This window comes from Macrobrachium rosenbergii, chromosome 55 (assembly GCF_040412425.1).
Source record: "Macrobrachium rosenbergii isolate ZJJX-2024 chromosome 55, ASM4041242v1, whole genome shotgun sequence".
Classification (NCBI taxonomy): Eukaryota; Metazoa; Arthropoda; class Malacostraca; order Decapoda; family Palaemonidae; genus Macrobrachium; species Macrobrachium rosenbergii.
Window position 1 is genome coordinate 74,940,163 of NC_089795.1, and position 20,000 is coordinate 74,960,162.

The following is a 20,000-nucleotide window of genomic DNA, read 5'->3' on the forward strand; positions in this document are numbered from 1 at the left end:
TAGCTGTCACCATCTCTGTAATTTGTAAATTTTCATGAGTTTAGACTTTTTTCTCTGTAGATTGAATTTTTCAGGTTTAAATGTCACACCTTTTGAATTTTCTTCGGATTTCAAAATAAAAAAAAGTCTGTGGTTCCTGTGACTGGCCTCCTAGACTTGTATCTCGTGAGTGTTCGCCTGTTTTTAGTGATCCTGCCACTACTTTTGCAGTGGCTGGCTACATCGAACATTGCTTGTCATGGTGGAAAAGCAATTCATTGCCTCTAATTTTCCTCGCCTCCTCACACCCACCGCAGGGGATTAGTGCCGTCACTGTACCTCACGTGTTGCACTGTAGGGATTACTAAAGGGTATATACAAACGCGCATATACAATTTTTTTGCATTATTTTTGTCGTAGGTAAGGATCAAACATCTGTTCCTTTCCTTTTCCTCGTGATGTTTCCCTGGAATCTGTACTCTCTTATTAGTTTTCGATTTTGAACAGCAAGCTAAAGAGATCTTTTTCTTCAGCCTTGCTGTTCAGCCTCTCAAACTATTATTATTTAGTACAACTGTGGCGTTTTCTAAGAGTTCCACCTTAACTTTCTACGCCTTCTTTAACTTCACCTCCTCTATTTTGTGGATCACTTTCTCCTTCTTTAACTTCATCTCCTCTATTTTGTGGATCACTTTAGCTTGCTTTCCAAAACAAAACTAATATGAGGAAAAGGAAAACAGCAGATGTTTATTCTTATCTACGACAAAAATAATACTAAAAATCAATGTATGTGAGCGTCTGTACATAGAGAGATGCTAAGCAAATTCTTATTTGTGTCAGTTTTGGAAAGTACAAGATTTAGTAGGGACTTACAGAAACCTCATTCTTACGTCCATGAAGAACTTCATAGAAAAGCGTAAAAATTTCTTTCTGGGATATTTTTTCTGGGATGTGGCAGATATCAGCGTCTCTCCATTTAGCGAACTGCACTGAGGAAACTAGTCTACTGGATGAGTGTAGATCCTTCATTAGATTATGGTGTTTCATCCTACACCTCTACCTAAACTCCACTGATGTTTGTCGAACATTTGCGGCCAACTCAGTCCGCCGTGCTGTCAAGTTCTGTTTCTTCTATATGGCTATAATTTTCTCCCACATTTCGTTATTATGATTTGTAAAAAAAAAAAAAAAAAAAAAAAAAAAAAAAAAAACCTGGTTTCAGAAACTTTATTCAACTTAAATATCGTTAGAGTATTTCCTACTGTCATCGCCATCCAAGACAATTTGATGAATATTCACAGCGTGAAGTTATGTAAATTTGGGCCTATCTTACTTATGGAAATAGAGAAATCGGTTTATTAAGGAAATAAAAGCATGCCCTTAGTCAAGGCAAAATGTTCTGATATACGTTCAATAAAATATAACATAGTGTAAGTATTAATCACCTCATCCCTGTGTAAGTAAATACAGGTGATTTTTTCATATTTTTCTTGTATTTTTACTTTTGAAAATCTTTTAAACAAACAATTTATGTAAACCCTTAACACGCTAAAAAGAGAGTTCACTTTTTTTTTTTGTAAATATTCTAGCACTATATCAAGACTACTAAAATATAAAATAAAATATCCGCCAATTTTCTCACGAGGTAAAACAAGAGTTAATTTTTAGGATATGAATATTAGCGTGGCCATGAATTCTGAATGAGCATAAACACCCTGTGACGTCGGCGGCGCGCGAACTTCCCATGAATATCGAAAAGCCTGGCGCTGTCGTTCCTGGCACGAGACTCCTGCAACAGGTTTCTCTTGCGTGTGGAAGACCAACAAAAGAGGATGATGTAAGTCGCCCCTCGTTGTCAAAAAGGGATTAAATGGGGATTCCTGAATGAAATATTCAAGTCGCTGGAGTAAGTCGTGAGGGAAATTGGGTGCGCGATGGTGTGTGTGTGTGTCCCGCACGCGTCAGGGAAAATTTGCCCGAGTTAATTAAATTTCTCGAGTGTCATGCAAGATGTAGCTGTTAGGACACTTGAGAATCGGGTATGGCGTCAGGAAAGCGCTTTCACATTAGGACTAGGGGCAGGAAAATGCTTTAAAATCAAGACTGATGTCGCGAAAATGCTTTGAAAATTAAAATTGTAAGGAAACATTGAAAAATTAAGATTGGTGTTGGAAGAATACTTTGAAAAGTACGACATGTCAGGAAAATACCTTAAAATTAAGCCCCGTGCGATGAAAAGACATGAAAACACTTTAGATGACGCCAGGAAGACAGTGACATTGAGACGGATGTCAGGATATACTTTGGAATCAAAGCTGGTGAGCGGATTTGACGATGGTGACACGTCTTTCATAGGATCCTTATGAGTGACGTATGAACAGTTCCTATAGAGGTGGTGTCTTAATACCAATTGTCCCGTAGGGCAGTAGTGCCATCAGTACACCTCACGCGGTGCCTTCTAGGCATTATTGCAATCATTAGCTGCAATCTCTTTCATTCCTTTTACCATACCTCCGTTCATAGTCTGTCTTCCATCTTACTTTCCACCCTCTCCAAACCATTGTTTCATAAAGCAACTGCGAGGTCTTCCTCCTGTTACTCATTTGAAAGCTTTACTCTCAATTTCCCTTTCAGCCCTGAATGACCTCTGGGATGAACTCAGAGGTCCCAGCGCTTGGCCTTTGGTCTAAATTTTATGTTCCAATTCTAATTAACACCAGTTGCATCCAAAATAACGATTGTTCGGCATATATGTTCTGTTATTTTACTTTAAACATCTTTCTGTCACATCAGAGAACAAGTGCTACCGACAAGGACAAGTTTGTATGCCATACCATAACAACTGAAATAACTGTAGTGGAATTATCATGACATGAAAAAAGAAATCCAAGTAACAAATCCCAAATTAGAATAATCACTTTGCAGAACAGGGGTATGTTTAGCAACGATTATGCACCCGAATCTCTCAAAGTTTTTCTTGGTAAAAGACCATTCATAATTCTATTATGTGTATGAAATATTTATCAACCTTTACTTAAAATTCGTAGAAGTAATCTTCGGCAAGTACAAGTAAGTTGCTCGTAATGACTTACTACCTCGTTACACGCCCGAGTGATTTCCCTTTTGTATGTGATCATGCAAGGTAAAGACGGATGTTACGCCATCTTTTATTTGCTTTGCCAAAAAATTACTGCGTAATAAGAGTACGTGATAACCTTAGTTGAGACGTAAAGTAAAACGAGCGTGCTGGGCTGGGAACAAATTCCTCTTTTGCTAAGTATAGACTATTTTCTTTTATATCTAAACTGATTACTGGTTCCTTTGCAAGTCTTAGGCCCAGATATGTTGGAAAAAATGTATGTTATGCCTTTATTATTCCAAGTTGAAAATACACGATTTCTTTCCAAGATAAACGCCGGTTCGTAAGTATTCCATAAGCTCGGTTAACTTAAGCTAAATTTTCTGAAATGAAAAACCAGAAAAAGTCTTGGTGCCTACGTAACATTTCGAAGACCATGGCGTTATGTGGTTTATTATGTGAAATGTTTATTGGCTGAGAAAGGATGAGCTTAGGTAATGAGCACTTTCTTTTCCAGAAATAGCCTCTGTCTTGGAAAATGCGGTATATCTTAATTACGAAATGATTACATTATAATTACACAGTCCTGAGGACTTGATAATATCTCTGAGGGCGTCTTCGGCAATATGCAATATGCAAAAGAGCTAAAAATACCGAGAATGTAGGCTAGACGTAATTGATGCAGACGCGTATGAACACTCGGCAATATTATGTCTGGCCTTTTTTTTTTAACACTACCGTTAATACATGTAATGAAGTTGCTCAAAATACTCACGGCCTAGAGACGTCAATATTGAAGGAATGTTGCCTGTCACATATATAGACCTATCGATTCGTAGTACGCAGAAAAGGAAAGAAAAAAAAAAAATAAAAGGGAACGTGAAAATACGAACAGGCTTAGTTTGTCGAGGCCTATTCCGTATAGCCTGGGAATCGCGTTTCCAATAATTCTCGGCTTGGAGCAATAACCCGTGGGACTACCTTTCCATTAACGGTCCCAGAAGGCATGCGGTGAACTTTTAGATAATTCTTCGTATATTGACCCATTCCCTGTTCTGGGAGGCTTTAGAGCCTTTTGATGATTTTACGCTTTTACTGTCCACTGTCGAGGGGTTACTTCCTCCGCACGACATAACGATTCTTCTGCTTATGTGCAATTTCTGTTGTCAAAAAAAATTAGTTCTAGTTAAAGTGAATGTAGAGATATACTCTCAGTTAGTTTGTAAGTCGTAGATTCTACCATGCAATATTTTCCTGTTTCTTGTTATAAGTAAACTCTTTCGTAATATTATTGCTTCTCCTCTTTTTATCTCTATTACTTTTGGTTTTATTTTGTTATTACTGCCGTGTTAGGTCACAATTAGATAACTGAGTTTACATTTGTAAGGCAATGAGAGATACGAAGTTTGGAAAAAAAAAATAATTTTCTTCCTGCCTGTCTGGACGTTTGTCTACTTTTTCACAATAGTCAACGGAGCGGATTCAATTCTACGTGGTCCCAGAGTATGCGAAGAATATAGCTATAACTGCCCTTGATAATCACGCACGAACTCTCCTGATTCGAACATTATCCACCAAAATGTTTCGAATGCGTGTGGTTCGTGTACAGTAAATTGTCAGAAATTTGCCACAAATTGCCGAATTCTCCAGTCGAGGAGTGGAATGTTAAAGATGCGTTAGTTTATGGAGTTTTATGATCGTCACGATCACTTTTGTAATCTTTGGGAATTTGCAATGGGTTGTAATTTTTGGTTCTCCGTCAAAAGTCCTCTAACCATTGAATCGCCTGAAGCAGTCAACATTTTCTCTCTGTCAAATATGCATTCACTCGTAGCGTAAATAAATATAGTGTTATAAAATAAATACAATACTCGCCTTGCTAGTAAAATACAGCTAAACAGCAAGCAAGAGTCGTTTCTTATGGAGAAACGTCAGTCAACATTATTTGTCGTTTACAATATAAAAGACAGCAGAATGCAGATTCATGTTTCGTCTCTGCCAGTAGCTAGTAAAAGTACACGCAGTGGTCGCGTCTCTAGGGTGGTGTTCCAACTGGTGCATTTAAGGAATATTATGAAATTTTAAAATCTGGGTATCACCAATTATGTATAGCTTTTTGCCCACAAGGCGATCATATAAATATTTAGGATGTGTACCAACTAAAAGGAACTTGAATTAGAAGAGGCACGATGAATATGTTGCCTGGCATAAGTTGTTATTATAAGCGCTAAAGCCAAATGCATCATTAAGAACTTTAAATAACTCCCTAAAGAAGAAGAGAGAGCCGGCCAATCTGTTGTAAGTGCTCCCTTGGCAGCAACGATTCAAGACCTCGGAGAGCTGTTATGGAGACCGTGATCGTATTTGTTGCGTCCAGGACTCTCTTACTCTCCTCCATTAAGTTTGCTTAAACAAGTGATATGTAGAAACGCAATTCTGTAGTGTTTGTACAGTGCGCGTGAGCTTTTGGACATTAATTTCCTGCGTCCTGTTACGGTTGTACGTTAGTTTCAGCTTTTCAGGTGAGTAACGAAGTAGAGCAAGAATTTAAGTCGGGTTACTCGGGTAGATAACAGATGAAAGTAGGCTTAGTTATAGAGTTGCTTTTAGGCTTTATTACTGATAATGGTTTCATCAGTGAAACAGTACTTTCACCTAAGACTACACAAATGGGTATATTAGTAACTGCCAGCTTCAAAATCTTTCTTTACTGAACTTGGCAATGAAGTATGTTAAGTCCAAACATGCAGGGGCCCGACTAGCCTAACCTAACGTTAGAAATCAAGGAAGGGTTGTGGATTTCCTTCAAGTGTATACTTCAAAAGTAACTTCTTCATTGCTCTTCTTTAGGCTATGTTATCCTTACGCTATCTCTCAGTCAAATAGTGCCTGACAAAATTAATATAGGCATCAGTGATGCTATTACTAAATAGGCCTACATTGTCCATTTATGAAAAAAATCAATTAATATACATATATATATGTATATATATATATATATATATATATATATATATATATATATATATATATAATATATATATATGTATATATATGTGTGTATGTGTGTATGTATGTATGTATGTATGTATAGTGGGTGTGTGTGTAAACCCCATTAGGTTTTTGTTGTTTTCAGTTTATGTTAATACATTATTTTCATGAAGGGGCAAATAGATAACTGTATTCTTCTCTTGTAAATCATTTCAAGCTGAAGATGAGTAAAGGAATAACTTATTCGGAACGCTCATTGAGATAAACATGTGAACTTGGGAAAGTTAAAATTTTCTTGAGCTTTTTTTTTTTTATTTATTCCGTACTTTTAAATTGAAACTTCATTTGCGTGCCCTTCAAATCGAAAAAGCTCCCAAAGAATGTCGCTTCTTATATTTGTACCACCATATTCATTGGGAAAAGTTACGTACGCTGTTAATGAAATAATTACTCCGAGGCCTTATAGTCGATATAGCCAAGGATAACGAGGTAAATTACGCGAGACCATAAGCAGAAAACAGCCTTGAACCCTCACTTCAGTCTTGGGTTTTTATATTTTGTTTCGTGTGTGGTACTTCTACAGAAGAGCTCTGCACGGAAATATCGTTTATTAATAAAAATTTTTTAACCAAACTACATAGAAAAGGACGTATATAATTCAGTGCAGGTAAGATAACTTGAGGAATTTGTCGAGATAATTTGTGAAATTTACCGTCTTTTTCATTATTTTGTGCTCATTCCCCGAGGGGTTGGTACTAAGCACGGCTTCCGGGTAAGCTTTTCTGTAGAATTACCTCGTCTCATACTGTTTCTGCGCATTTTTTTAATTATATTTAGCTTGATGTGGGAGTAGCATGACTATTTTAAGCTGTATACCTGGAACCTACCTCAAGGGTTCTCTGGTGACAACGCATAAGGGGAATATTGATAACTTTTAGCCCTTTGGTTAACATGTTCTACGTTTGGCTCCTGTCCCTGACCAAATCATTGCTGGACAGTGTGTCGTGTGATGGAGGATATTGATCATTAATAACCCTTAGGGTTACTTAGGATGCTTTTGATTTTATTTTTTTTTTTACCAACCCTGGCCAAGCCATCGTCCCTCGTGTTGCTGCTTTACGCCGATTATTGTTTTTCGTTTCTTCCATTGAGTATTTTTTGTCTTATTGAAGCTAGCACTTGTGGTGTTTGTGGGTAATGTAGGTGGCCTTGTAATCATGTTTAAAAACCTTGGACTGTGCCTTAGCCTCCGTACCATCCCTTCACGGTCTAGGGTTATGGATTACCTTGCTAGAGAAATACCCAGGCAGGCTTTCAGAGCGTATTTTGCCGAGAATGTACCAGCTCCCCTGTGCTAGGTTGCTGAATTTTTTGTACTTTTGGCATTAACATGCTTATTGTTAAAATATTTGATTTTTACTCCAATTTAATTTTGTATTACAAGGCTTTTCTGCTCTTCACTCAGTATGGTGATTCTGAATTGTAGGCTAGACCAGCAACGTTTTTCAGTAAAAATGAATGTATGGTACTGCAGTAAGCAAATTCGAGCCATTGGAACAGAGTTTCTCGACCATCAGTGTATTGTTTCCAATTATGACCTAGTCTTTCTGTGTATAAATCTTGTTTCTGAAAGTAAGTCAGTGTAGAGTTCTGCATTATAACTTGAAGACCTTGCGAAATTGTTCTGTCAATTTCAAAGTAAACCATAAAAAAGTAATACAAAAAGAAACAAGACAACAAACATTTCTCGTTCTATAGCAAAAGAAGCGAAAACCCACAGGTACAGTATTAAAGTTTCATGCCTTCTCTCCAGAGTATCCCTGCTAATTGGACTATCACGTGATGTACCTGTTGACAGGGTATATTATTATTGGTCCGATCAAAGGAATTAACCACAGGTATATCGTACAGCGAAAGGTGCTGTTGTGATACCATATGACCCTTACTTGCAGTTGAAACTGTAATCATTCTCTCTTAGCAGTCTTGTCATATAAAAAGCCAATGATTGTGTAGCTAGATTGCGCCGTTTATATTGAGAGAAAAAATTGAGTAACAAGGTGATACTTTTGTGACTATAGGCCGGGCTGAATTATGGGGCTAATATGTCACCATTTACACACGGAAATATAATGGTTATGATATTTGCCTTGCCAACGAGAAGGCCAGGTTAGGATTAAATCCCTTTTTGCCTCACGTCACCAGTACTGAATTAGGCTCTTGACATTTAGCTGAATGTGATTTGCTGAAGCGTGGTTAAAAAGGGTATGTGATCGTCACCCCTATGTCTTAATACCTACTGAAAACCGGAAGCTAATATCCCTTGATGTGACCCTCCATGGGAAAAGGGAAAAGACTTATAAGATATATATATATATATATATATATATATATATATATATATATATATATATATATATATATATATATATATATATATATTTTAAATCACGAATATTTGTTTGGTAAAAAGGTAAAGCGCATGATTTTACGAAAATGGTTTCAGCTACGAAGGAAAGTGAAGCTATGGAGGTGCTAAGTATTTAGGTCTTATTACCGAGACATGGTAATAAGACGAAAGTACTTGCACCTACATTGTTTCACTTTCCTTCGTGGCTGAAACTTTGTTATTATATATATACATACATGTTAAACATATATATTGTATAATATGTTATATATTATATAAATATATATACATATATAAAGTATTATGTATATGTTTTATTAATGGCCACAGTGATCTTTTAACGTCTCTTGGTAGCTTAGTGAGCTAAGTGGTAACTTCAGGCTTGATTGTTGTGATTTGAATCCTACCAAGGAAGTAGTAGTATTCTACGTTTTTTCTCAACTAGATTTAAAGGCTTGTTGTAAACGTATCCAAAAGGTGTAAGGAAACCACGAAGTTGAAAGTTCATTGCTTTGTTGTTAATAATCCATTTTATACCACAGAAAAGTGATACCTGCATAACTATGCACAAAATGAAGCGGTTAAGCAACGATAGTTTGCTACTTGTATTTTCAGAGAACGATGAAGAGTAGGACTCACGCAATTCATTCCTCAGCGCATGATAAAGAAGGCGTATTCAACAGCTAAAACACTCAAATTAAGGGAACCTTTTCTCAGCAATTCATAAATTCAAGATGCACCTTTTAACCAGGTTTACTAGAGTTGCCCAACCGTCAGTTTGCTTCCACCTTTAACCATGGTAATCTTATTAAGGTTTCACTGTAAACTCTCTTAAATTGAAGATACGCCTGTTTCCATTCGGTGAAATTTTGAGGTGAATGTCAATTATTCATGTTATATTTGCTTTTTGAGTTTTGTTAAATGTATGTTATGTGGAGCGTAGGCTAGCAAAGGATTAGTACTCAAGGAGGGTTTAATAGTTTATTTAATTATATGAAAATCATGAATTAGGGTACAAGAGCTATCCTAGCAAGGAAAACTATCCTTTATGTAATTCTGTCGGTTAAAGTTTGCTGATTGGTTGGTACTGTACTAAGACGCTTGTGGCTGAATAATGTTCTAGCCTACGTTAACTAGGATATCTATGAAAGAGACTAATAGGTAGCTAAGACTGCCAATGAAAGATTATTTATGAATGGGTACCACAGTCCCCTAGCTGGAGAATTTTGCTAGCTATGTAAGATACGGTAGATATTAAAGATCGTGAATAGATGGGCACCAGGGCTCCATGGCTGAGGAGTAATGGTTGCCTATGTTAGGTTAGGCTGTCCTTACATTATCAGATAAGGATAAGCTACCAGGGACCTCTGAATGGTAGCCTTTAGCGGGTAAAATTGTCGAAAAAATTATTAATTGGCGCTAGAGCACTCTGGCTGAGATGTTATGACACCCTGGGTTAGCTGCCCATAAAAAATTACTAATGAGTTATAGAGGCCTCTTGGCTGATTTGTTACGGTATCCTAGGTTAGGCAACGCTGTCTATGACAGACTTCTTATGATGATCACCAGACCTCCCTAGCAGAGGAATTATGGTAGCCTAAGTTAAATAAGATTATCTGTTAAAAATATATCAGATGGGTGGCCACTAGAACTCTTGTGGTGGAGCAGTATTGGTTAGGTAAGGCTGTCCAAGAATAGTTATATACATATGGGTTCTAGATCATCGTGGCTGATTTATTTGGGTAGCTTGGGAAAAGTAATGCTCAGTGAAAGATTCCTAATGGGTAGCAGACCCATCTCGGCTGAATCACTAAGGTAGAATTTTTTTTAGGTAAGTCGAACATTGATTTCAAAATAATATTTTTCGTTAGCTTCGATTATCATTTCTGCATATAATTACTACATTCTCTGCCTCCCAAACAACACCCAGTTATGTTTCATCAGAATTTTAATCTGATCCAGTGCAATGCGGAAACATTCTGTGGTGAAATACTTCCATTTTTTTAATTGGGTTACCGTCTGAATATTGTGAAAAACCGGATGTTACAGGGAATTTTTCAACGATAATAAATCCAAATAGTAGGCAGTTTTGAGTGATTTCATTCCCTCGTGTTTTTCTCGATGGAATTGATGCGATTCATCACTTTTGTGCATCATTTCTTATTGGAAATGCATAGGTTACAGGGAAATATTTAATTTCAAATCGGTTTCAAAAATCTAAATGTGACGACGCCAGTTTAAGTAATCATAAATCAGTCAATGCCATCCTCGTAAATACTTATTCCCGTAAATACTTATTCCCGTAAATACTTATACAGCAGGGCGACCACTTTAATGTTGTACGGCTGCCATTGTGTATGAAGGTGAGTGGGCCGGCCAGATGTGTAGGATACTTAGGTGGGAAGAGAATGCGAGCTTCTGTGGGATTGCGGAGTCTTAATCATTGAAAAACAGTAAGAGAGCTGAATTGGCTGCTATGACCTGAGTTTGAAGGAATAATTGATTGAAAGTGTCGAGCTTGCCGTGAGTTATTTACAGTAAGCTACAGGTTTAGAGACCTTTGAAACTGAAAATAATTAAAGGAACTAGTAGTGGCTAGTAGTGGAGCAAGAGAAAGTCAAATTGACTTCCTCATGTGCAGAAGATCACATCTGAGAGAGGTGGGAAATTGTAAAATTTTAAACGGAGAGTGTGTGGCAGCACAGCACGGCGGTGGTAATGGACTGATAAGGAACACAGTAAAGGTAGGCCTGCGTGTTCCATCAACAAGCAAGTGGTAGAAGCTGACATGAGAGGAAGTGAGGCAGGAATTTGGGAGAGTATTGAGGGAAGTTAGACTGCTAGAGGGGAGTGCAAGAATGGTGGAATCACAACAGTATGGGTGATAAAGAAGAGTGGGTGGAGAGGTGGGTGGGAAAAAGACATCTGGAAAGAAACCTGACGATAAGGAAACCTAGTGGTGGAATGATGAAGTGACAGAGGTGGTGAAAGCCAAAAAAGATGCAAAAAGATTAGGAAAAGTATGGACAGCAAGAGGATAAGAAGTGGTACCAAAGACAAGAAAGTAAAAGAAAGTAGTTTGCAAGAAAAGGCAAGCATTGGATGGCATAGTAATGAAGAGCTGGAAATACCTGAGGCGGAGAGAAAAATTCACAGAATTGCAAGTCGAGGGACAAGAACACCAAAGACTACTCCCATATAAAACAGGTGAGGGGGGGACCGGGTGGTTTTATGCAACGAGGATAATATAAAGAAGAGATGGAAAGAATATTATGAACACCTGTTAAATGAAGAAAATCCTAGAAGATTCTTTGAAGATGATTCCAGAACCTTGGTATAAGTAAAGAAGGCACTAAAGATGATGAAAAATGGTACAGCAGTAGGACCAGATGGAATTCTTGCAGAGTTGTGGAAGAGCCTGGGAGAGGAATAGACATCCTGTGAAGCCTAGCAAAGAGAATATAGTCAGGAAAAGACCCAAACAATGGAGAGAAAGCTTTATTGTGCCTATCTATAGAGAGAAGGTTGAAATCCAGGATTGTGCAACTACAGAGGAATAAAGTTAATGTCTCACACCATGAAAATCTGGGAAAGAATAATAGATCAAAGAATTAGAGAAGAAACATCTGTAGGTGAAGAACAGTTTGCTTTCTTGCCAGAAGAGGAACGACAGCTGCAGTGTTTGCCCTCCGACAGATGATGGAAAAACTACGGGAAAAGCAGAAAGGACTGCACATAGTGTTCATAGATCTGGAAAAGGCATACGATAGAGTACCACGCCGGTTTAGAGGTGCATGCGAGTAAAGGGAACACCGGAGAAGTATGTGAGGTTGGTTCAAGGTATGTATGAAGGAGCAAAAACGCAGGTTAGAAGCAGCGTTGGGTTAACTGAATTGATACCAGTAAGAGTTGGTTTACATCAGGGATCTGCTTGAAGTCCATATCTTTTTGACCTGATAATGGGTGTGCTATCTCAAGGAATAAGAGATGAATCCCCCTGGTGCATGTTGTTTGCTGATGACATCGTGTTATGCAGCACCAACAGACGGTTAGTGGAGTCAAAACTAAAGCAATGGAGGAAGGTACTGGAAGACAGATCAGTAGGAAGAAGACTGAATACCTAAGTTTTAATGAAGATCCAAGACTCCGAGATTAGTATGGAAGGGACAAGGTTGAATCAAGTAGAAAAATTTAAGTGTATTGGTTCAACAGTGACCGATGATGGAAATTTGGATGTAGAAATAAAACACACAATGCAGGCTGGATGGAAAAATTGGAGAAAGAGGTCAGGTGTCTTGCACGATCGCAGAATCAGTTTAAAGGTTAAAGGAAGAATGTGTAAGACAGTAGTGAGACCAGCTTTGAAGTATGGAGCTGACACATGGTATTAGGGGTAAAAGCCCGCGATCAGTTTTAACGTACGAAAATTACAATAATCTCTCCATATTAACATTAAACCGGATTACTGAATTCTCAGCAGCGACAAGAAACGCGCCTAAATGTTTGTTGCAGAAGTCCTTGTTATCATCAAGTACCCGCATAGACTATGTATCTTATATTCCACTTTTCCCCAGACCAGAGAAATCTCTCTCTCTCTCTCTCTCTCTCTCTCTCTCGCTGCCGGTTTCGAAGATCTGTGGCGTACGGCACCAGGTTAAATAATAAAAACAAACTAATTAATGTTGCTGCACCGCCTTCAGTTCCGGAAGCTGTTGATATTCTAGCCAGTGCAGAGAATAATTCATAGTCAGTAACTTATATTGCATTTTCTGGTAATTTCAACAAGGGTTTTAGGATAGACCTATTTGAGGTACTCTCCCATAAGGAATAGGGAATACCGGAGTTTTATAAGTTTGCTTTAGTCGTAGGGGGGTAGTGCCGTCAGTACACCTCATGTGGTGCACTGTAGGCATTGCTTAAGGTTCTTTGCAGCGTCCCGTCGGCCCTTAGCTGCGACCCTTCATTCCTTTTACTGTATCTCTCTTCATATTCAATTTTTTCAGTCTTACTTTCCATCCTCTCCTGGTAACCGATTCATAGTGCAACTGCGAGGTTTTCCGGCTGTTACACCTTTCAAGCCTCTTTACTGTCAATATCCCTCAAGCGCTGAATAACCTCATAGGTCCCAGTGCTTGACCTTTGGCCTAAGTTCTATGTTCTATTCTATTCTGTAAGTTTGCCATAATAGTCGTTCCATACGTTCTCTCTCCAGAATAATCGGTAATTTACACAAACACTATTGCCTTTGTAATCAATGATAGGTAGAAACACGAACATGAATATTCTTCTCAGTGGCCATGTGGTTTTGTTAGTGTGTTCGTAATTCGTTCGAAGAAACTGTAAACCCAAAATAAATCACTGGTAGTTTACCTTAGAATAATTAAGTGACTTGACAGGATAGGAAGTATAGGAAATTGTGTATGTCACAGCTGTTCTGCTTACTCCGTTCATTTCTCAAGTTTATTTCATTTGGCGACCTCACGTGGTGCTTCCTTGGAGAGTATATTAAGTGTACAAGAAGGTGGACAAAAGCTAGAGGACATAAATAAGGGGCACGATTCAGATTAATTTTTTTTTATATTTTTTTCATTTTGCTTAAAATTACTATGGCATCAGGTTGGTCAGCTTCCTGTGAAGTGAATGTTTTCAACACCATTTAGTTCATTAACTGATATATACCGTCGATCTTTTTTCTGAAATTTGGAGTGCCTGTTCTATTTGTACATATATTTACGTAAATTATTCCTTTGACTATGTAACGTGATTCATTTTCTTTCTGGTACGTCTGCATAATATATACATCGCCTGTTCCAGCGATGAATATATGTATATATATATATATATATATATATATATATATATATATATATATATATATATATATATATATATATATAGTATATATATATATATATATATATATATATATATATATATATGTATATATGACTTATCACATCACCGTGATTCATACAATCAGTAAGCCACAAACGTCCTTTAATATCACCTGCTCTACCTTGGAAAATAATATATTTTCATATATGTTTACTGAAGGGGAATTTTTTAGTTGATAATAAGTCTGTCGTCCCGTGGGGCTAGAACCAGCGAAGGACAAGAACTCAGACCACAAAGTGGACGCATTTTAACCCACGCGTACAAAGGTGAGGTATATGGATACCGCTCCCATATACAAATCGCCCGGCCGAACCTGCGGGTGTTTTGTATTTAGAGACGATATCCACCCACTCCGTACCATGCTAACCGTGTAGTGCAGTTTTGTCACACGCAGCCAAATTTATGACTTTTTATCACATCACCGTGATTCATATACAATCAGTAAGCTACAAACGTCCTTGATATCCACTACTTCACTCGGAAATAATATTTTCATATATGTTACCGAAGGGAATTTTTAGTTGATATAGTTCGCCGTCCCGTGGGCTCGAACCAGCGAAGGACAAGAACTCAGACCACAGTGACGCATTTAACCCACGCGGCCAGCGAGATAGGCGATATCGCTCTCCCATACTAGCCAAATCGCCAGTCGAACCATGGTGTTTGTATTTAGAGACGATATCCACCCACCCTCTGCCATGCTAACCGTAGTGCGTCTTGTCGCATGCAGCCATATTATGACTTTTATCACATCACCGTGATTTCATATACATCAGAAAGTTACAAACCTTAATAATCAACTCTGCCACCTCAATATATTCCATGAGTAAAATGAACGAAGGGTTTTAGTTGATATTGTTCAGCAACCTGTATAAATTCATGAAGGATCAAGAACTCAGATTGATATTGGATGGCTAATTACCACGCGGCCAGCAAGTGAGGCATAAGTGGATATCGCCTGACGGGCGACGGTGGCGCGGGAAGACGATATCCACTTTTCTATGCCTCACTTGCTGGCCACAAAGGTTAAATGCGTCCACTGTAGTCCTGAGTTCTTGTCCTTCGCTGGTTCGGGACTCACAGACGATTTTAAATTTGTTATCAACTAAAAATTCCTTCGGTAACATATATGAAAAATATATTTCCAAGGCAGAGTTTAACTGATATTAAAGGACGTTTGTAGCTACTGATTATAGGTATGTATGTATATATATACGTATATATATATGTGTATGTATATATATACATATGTATATATATATATATATATATATATATATATATATATATATATGTGTGTGTGTGTGTGTGTGTGTGTGTGTGTGTGTTTTATGTTTTATGTTTCCTTCCAAAGCCAAATCTGTTTCATTTTCGTGCTTTGTGAGGTTTACTTAGTTTTGTGTACAGGGTAAATGTATATCTAATTATATATATATATATATATATATATATATATATGTATATATATATATTAGTATATATATTGAAGTATATATAAGTAAATATTAGATATTGCGACTAGTTTCGAGGTTATATCAAATCTCTTATCATCAGAGAATAATAAATAAATAAATACTGCTTCATAAAAAAACACCCAACTAAAATACAAATAAAATCAATCAAAATACATCAGAACTAACTATCGATAATTAAAAGTGAACAAAACCGTTTAATCTGGAAAAGCAAGTCAAGAGAGGAATAAAAGGCAAATAGATAGTTATACAAGTAAAGATAGACATAGAATTAAAAAACAGCAACTCAGCTGACCGTTCATCATTACAGTGTGATGGTTTTTCTCAGATGGTGTATAATACCAGAGAAAAATCATCACCCTACCAGCACCTACAACCTCTTTCATTCCTTTTACTGTACCTCCGTTCATATTCTCTTTCTTCCATCTTCCTGTCCGTCCTCTCCTAACAATTGAATCATAGTACAACTGCGAGGTTTTCCTTCTGTTACACCTTTCAAACTTTTTTACTGTCAATTTCCGTTTCAGATCTGAATGACCTCTCAGGTCCCAGTGCTTGTCCTTTGCTATGAATTCGATATTCTCTTCTAGTCTGTTGCTCTCTTGACTGTTGCTTTTATAGATTGAACGATATTGTTCAATTTTAATTCTCGATAGTCAGTTCTGATGTGTTTTAATTAATTTTTTTGTATTTTTGCTGGTGTTTTTTTTTAAGAAGTTTTATTTATTTTTTAGATGCTTGATGATGGGGTATGTTACAGTCTTGAAACTAGTTACAATTAACAATTTTTCTCAAGTACTGATCTGCCTCTTGCTCATTCAACTCTGCATCTATTGAACATGTGTATATATATATATATATATATATATATATATATATATATATATATATATATATATATATATATATATTTATATTTATATATACATACACACATATTTATATATACTGTATATAATAATTAGGGAAGAAATTTCACACAGGGGAAATTATAATTGATAAATGCAACTGCCTCAAATGGTCCAATCGATCGTCTACCTTTGTAAATAAAAGTAAAGCCCGGTGCAGATGCACTAATCATTTATAATTCGCATAGGATATGTCCGAGTTCTAGCGAATTCGATAATAAGTGATACTGATCGCATATTGTTTGTGAGTGTAAAAAATGCACACGTTTTTAGTTGACAAAACTTCGTATATATATACGTATATATATATATATATACATACATACATACAGTATATATTATACACATACATATATATATATATGTATATATTTTATATATATTATATTATATATATATATATATATATATATATATACATATATATACACATATACAAATATATAGATATATATACGTATATATACATATATATAATATATATATATTTTATATATATAATATGTATATAATATATATATAATATATATACATAAATATATATATTTATATATATATATATATATATATATATATATATATATATATATATATATATATATATATATATATAAATCAACACATTAAAATAGTTTTTAAATTAGTTTTCAGAGCAGTTTCTAATCTGTCAACCATTAGGTTATAATTTTGTTCTTTTTTCTCGTCTTGATTGTTTGTAAATGGCCGTAAATTTTTTTTATACGCTATTAAGAAAAAAAATAATTTGATAAATTGTCATACAGCATTTGGATAAATAAAATAAATTAATACTTGGTCATTGCATCAAAGTTAATTAGGCTCTGAAGATAAGGTTTTCCAGCAAAATAATAATAATAAAGTTTAAATATATATATATATATATATATATATATATATATATATATATATATATATATATAGTATATATGTATATATTTATATTATATATATATATAATGTATATACATATGTAATATATATATATATATATATATATATATATATATATATATATATAATATATATAATATATATATATACAGTATATATAATATATATATGCATATATATATGTATGTATATAATGTATATATATGTATGTATATATATATATAATATAAATATATATAATATAAATATATATATAATGTGTATATATATATAATATATATGTATATGAATATGTATATATATGTATATGTACCGTATAGGCTATATATGTATATATGTATATATATTTAAACTATTATTTTGACCTGTGCCATTTTATCAAGTTGGTTGTGTTTTGCTGTAAAATAGTATCGTCAGAGTTCTTCATATAATGCCTAATCAGTTTTAATGAAATGACCACGTGGTTTGTAATGAGTGTATTATGAACGCAATGACGTAATCATCAATTAATTTTATGTTTACTCAATGATATATGACAGTTTGTCAATTTTTTAATGTTGTCTTAATACTGTATGACAATTTGATACGGCCATATACAAACAAAACGGGAAAATTGAGCAAAATTTAATTTTTCATTCTTTTGTATTGTAGTAATGCAGAAACAGTTTGTTGTGTGAATATTAAACAATAAGTGGATAGTTTTAATTTTTTATTTAATACCCCATTTCCGTTGTAGGCTAGCTTTATAAATGTAGCTAGGCTAGGTAAATGCACTTTACATCTTTTAAGTCAGGCATATCTATAAATCAAACAAATAAGGAATTTGTAAATCTCTGAACAAAATTGGGGAGCAAACGTTATTACACAAAATATATTCCTTTTTCATACATGGTAATACCTTTATTGATTACAAGATTTAACTAAAATTTCCTTGTGAAAAGAATTCCACATCAGTTATGTGATTCAGTTAACTGAATGAGTTTCTGTAAAGCAGGTCTTGAGTATTTTTCATCCTTCACTGAATCTTCAGTCCAGAATTTTACTTCATCAGTCATCCCCTTGAGGTAGCCGCCCTCCATCATCTCTTGAAGCATGTAACCAAGAGAATACACGTCAGAAGCTTCTGATGCTCCCTCTCCTTCAAATATCTCTGGAGCCATGAAGCTGACCTTCATGCCTTTGAATCTTTGAACTTCTCCCACAAGAGCAGCAAGGCCATAGTCGATAAGACTGACCTCAAGGCCAGTTTCTGTCCTTTTAACACAAACGTTGTTAACCTTGACGTCGTTGTGAGTGTATCCTAGGGCGTGCAGTTCATGAAGAGCTTTGGCCAGCTTGTTGATGAAGAGGAGTTCTTCTGACTTCGAGAATCTAGAGAACTGGAGCCATTTGGTCAGATCGAGGCCAGCGAACTCAGACGCGATGATCATGTTGGAAGCATTCACAGCAATGACTTGCTGGTGTCCCTGCATGCCTTTGACTAGCAAGAGAGAACTGAGTTCTTGGCAAAAACTGAAAGAGCAGTATACCTTCTTCAAAACAATCATACGTCCATAGGCGTAGCACAAAAAAGTTTGCCCATACGACCCCTGACCGAGGTCCATGCTGATTGTTATGAGGTATTCCAGTTCATCATTCTCCATATAAGTCAGGTTGAACTCATCCAGCAGACTACACACTGGAACGACATCTGTATTCTCCAGCGAGTTAGAATGCGTACAAGTCCGGTAAGAGGAGTAGTCAAGTGGATCTTGAGAATTCTTGGACAGCTGGCAGAAGAAGTCTCCCGAATCCTCTTGTTGGTAAGGCGTCCTCAGGGTGCTTACTGTTATTAGATCGTGGTCACACGATTCGTAACATAACCCATGTCCATAACTGTTCTTAGCACTCACTAAAGAAGTGGACAACGTTGTCATCATCTGGTCAGCACGCCGCAGATTCCTACGCCTGATCATTTTCTCCAGGATGATTTGAACCATAAAGCGTCGCAGCTTGGATTTCCGGGGATCAGTCTGTAGTTCGAAGCTTTCCACAAAACAGTGTTTCCGATCTCGTGGACTGTCCAGTGCTGTGAACTCCATGAGTTTGTTCGATTCACACCCGGCACTTCTGGAAGGCTGACATCGCCGTTTCTTGGGCTTAGCAGTCAGAGACGAGGAAGATCTCAATGAGCGTTTTGCAGTTGGTTTTGGAGCCATGTTTTTGTAGTTGCTGTTGGTTAAAGCACTCTTGTACCGCAATTTATAATCAGTTATCTTGATACCTGGAAGTTTTTGTATTGAGATTTAAGAAAATTTGGTGCAACGAATTTCTGAAATTCAAAAACTGCCCCAGATTCTAGAATGAACGGCTAATAGAAA

General features: G+C 36.2%; 2 protein-coding genes and 1 long non-coding RNA gene across 3 annotated transcripts in view; 1 reads left to right on the top strand and 2 right to left on the bottom strand.

Annotated features, from left to right (window-relative positions):
- The window catches only part of LOC136835430 (uncharacterized), a 175,892-nt gene that overhangs the window by 129,601 nt on the left and 26,291 nt on the right, over positions 1-20,000 (top strand). The window lies entirely within an intron of this gene.
- Positions 1-20,000, bottom strand: part of LOC136835429 (uncharacterized) — a 150,641-nt gene that overhangs the window by 79,736 nt on the left and 50,905 nt on the right. The window lies entirely within an intron of this gene.
- On the bottom strand, positions 18,333-19,874 carry LOC136835428 (serine/threonine-protein kinase pakC-like). Its single transcript, XM_067098952.1, has one exon. It carries the CDS (start codon positions 19,836-19,838, stop codon positions 18,591-18,593), a length of 1,248 nt encoding a protein of 415 aa, XP_066955053.1. The 5' UTR covers positions 19,839-19,874; the 3' UTR covers positions 18,333-18,590.

What these genes read in the sequence shown, in the direction of transcription:
- LOC136835428 (XM_067098952.1), bottom strand. Translation starts at nt 19,838, where the DNA reads ATGGCTCCAAAACCAACTGCAAAACGCTCATTGAGATCTTCCTCGTCT.